The following is a 2,403-nucleotide window of genomic DNA, read 5'->3' as shown; positions in this document are numbered from 1 at the left end:
GTTGTGCTTTCAGCCTCTCATTCCTAAAAGGATACAGTCAGTTTCAGCGATAGTTGTTTTCTGCAGACATAATTAGTTCACTTGTCATGTAAACAGGCTGATTTCTGTGAGACGATTTGAAGTGCACAGATGCTGGGGCTGGGGTCTCAAAGAGCAGCTGCAGTAAAGAGGAAAATATCCAGGTGGCTGTAATATAATTAGGACATGAGAAGAAAGTAAGAGCTCCCTAAAATTCTACTCCTTAGGGGATGGTGAAATTCATGAAAATATATTCCAGTTCTGGAGTTAAATGATCATTTTCCAAAAGAAAAGGAAAATTATTATATTATATCAAGAGGAGTGTGTCTGAGAAGGGTCTGGACTTGTCATTATCTTCTGCACTCTGAGCAGGACTCCAAGACCAGGAACAGCAGATGTCCAACAGCAGCTCCATCAGCGAGTTCCTCCTGCTGCCGTTGGCAGACACGCGGCAGCTGCAGCTCCTGCACTTCTGGCTCTTGCTGGGCATCTACCTGGCTGCCCTCCTGGGCAACAGCCTCATCAGCACAGCCGTAGCCTGCGACCAGCGCCTGCACACCCCCATGTACTTCTTCCTGCTCAACCTGGCCCTCCTCGACCTGGGCTGCATCTCCACCACTCTCCCCAAAGCCATGGCCAACGCCCTCTGGGACACCAGGGCCATCTCCTACGCAGGATGTGCTGCACAGCTCTTTTTCTTTCTCTTCTTCCTCTCAGCAGAGTTTTCCCTTCTCACCATCATGTCCTATGACCGCTACGTTGCCATCTGCAAGCCCCTGCACTACGGGACCTTGATGGACAGCAGAGCTTGTGCCACCATGGCAGCAGCTGCCTGGGGCGCTGGGGTTCTCAATTCCCTGCTGCACACTGCCAGTACGTTTTCACTGCCTCTCTGCCAAGGGAATGTTGTCAACCAGTTTTTCTGTGAAATCCCCCAGATTCTCAAGCTCTCCTGCTCAGAATCAAATCTCAGGGAAGTTGCGGTTATCATTTTTAGTACCACTTTATCTTTTGGGTGCTTTGTTTTCATGGTTGTGTCCTATGTGCAGATCTTCATGGCCGTGCTGAGGATGCCCTCTGAGCAGGGACGGCACAAAGCCTTCTCCACGTGCCTCCCTCACCTGGCCGTGGTCTCCCTGTTTCTCATCACTGCCTTTTTTGCCTACCTGAAGCCCCCCTCCATTTCCTCCCCATCCATAGACCTGACGGTGGCACTTCTGTACTCAGTGGTACCTCCAACACTGAACCCCCTCATCTACAGCATGAGGAACCGAGAGGTCAAGGATGCAGTGAGGAAAGTGATGACCAGATATGTTTCAAAAGCAGTGAACTGCCCATGTTTTCAGATTCATAACATGTAATGCAGCTTCTTTCTGAATCAAGCTTTCTTTTATTGATTGTTCTATTCATTTTATATCATAGTATCATCATATTATCATAGTATAGTGTGAGTTGGAATGAACCTTAGATATCATATATATGTGTAATTCATTATTTTTCTTTATATATATATATTAGTCAAATCAATTCCTACTCAGTTTGTATCTTTCTAGTGTAGCCCATACACACTGTACATAATGAACCAGGCTCTCTGTGAACCTTACAGAATAAAGGACATGCGGTGACTCTGTCTGTCCTCCTTCTTTTGGAGCTGATGGGGTCGGATGTTCTCAGAAACCCACAGTCCAGCAGGAAGCACACAGCTGTTCATCAAACTGTGAGGTGCCTTCAGCCTGCAACAGCTGATCGGCCATCCCCGGGCTTCTGGCTGGGGTCTGTGCTTTCAGGCTCACATCTGTCAGTGCCTCTGAGAGGCCAGCAGCAGCAGCTGGTTTGCACGTTGGTTGTCAGGTCCCGTCTACCTCATTTTCTGTGAGACCCTGCACAGGACAAGTTCTTGGATATGGGTTATCACATCAGAAGTTTCCAAGCTTCATAGAATCATAGAATTACCCTGGTTGGAAAAGACCTCGACGATCATTGACGTATTCGCCAATTAACCCGACTTATCCCAGAACCTCGACTGTCTGGGGGAGAGACGCAAACATGGATGCCATGATGTCTTCTCTCAATTTATTGCTGCGTCACATTCCTTATATACCATCCTAAATCCTTTCAGACACATACACCCGCTGCACAAAACCCGATGCACGCGAGAGAACCTGTACACACACCTACCTAAATCCCCCGACCACTAACTCTTAACCTACAGGCCTAACATAGCTATTCTAGAACACTCCATCTACTCAGAACTACTGTATGCACTCATAAATCCTTGCTAAGACAACTCAGTACCCCAACAATCATCAAGTCCAACCACAGCCTAACCATAGTACCCTAACTCTAACAACCCTCTGCTAAATCATATCTTGGAACACCACATCC

General features: G+C 47.4%; 1 protein-coding gene across 1 annotated transcript; it reads left to right on the top strand.

Annotated features, from left to right (window-relative positions):
* Positions 1 to 413: 413 nt before the first annotated feature.
* LOC140265274 (olfactory receptor 14J1-like) lies at positions 414 to 1,379 on the top strand. Its single transcript, XM_072361185.1, has one exon. It carries the CDS (start codon positions 414 to 416, stop codon positions 1,377 to 1,379), a length of 966 nt encoding a protein of 321 aa, XP_072217286.1.
* The last annotated feature ends 1,024 nt before the right edge of the window (positions 1,380 to 2,403 follow it).

This window comes from Excalfactoria chinensis, unplaced genomic scaffold (genome assembly GCF_039878825.1).
Source record: "Excalfactoria chinensis isolate bCotChi1 unplaced genomic scaffold, bCotChi1.hap2 Scaffold_82, whole genome shotgun sequence".
NCBI lineage: Eukaryota > Metazoa > Chordata > Aves > Galliformes > Phasianidae > Excalfactoria > Excalfactoria chinensis.
This window is presented reverse-complemented; position numbering and strand designations above follow the sequence as displayed.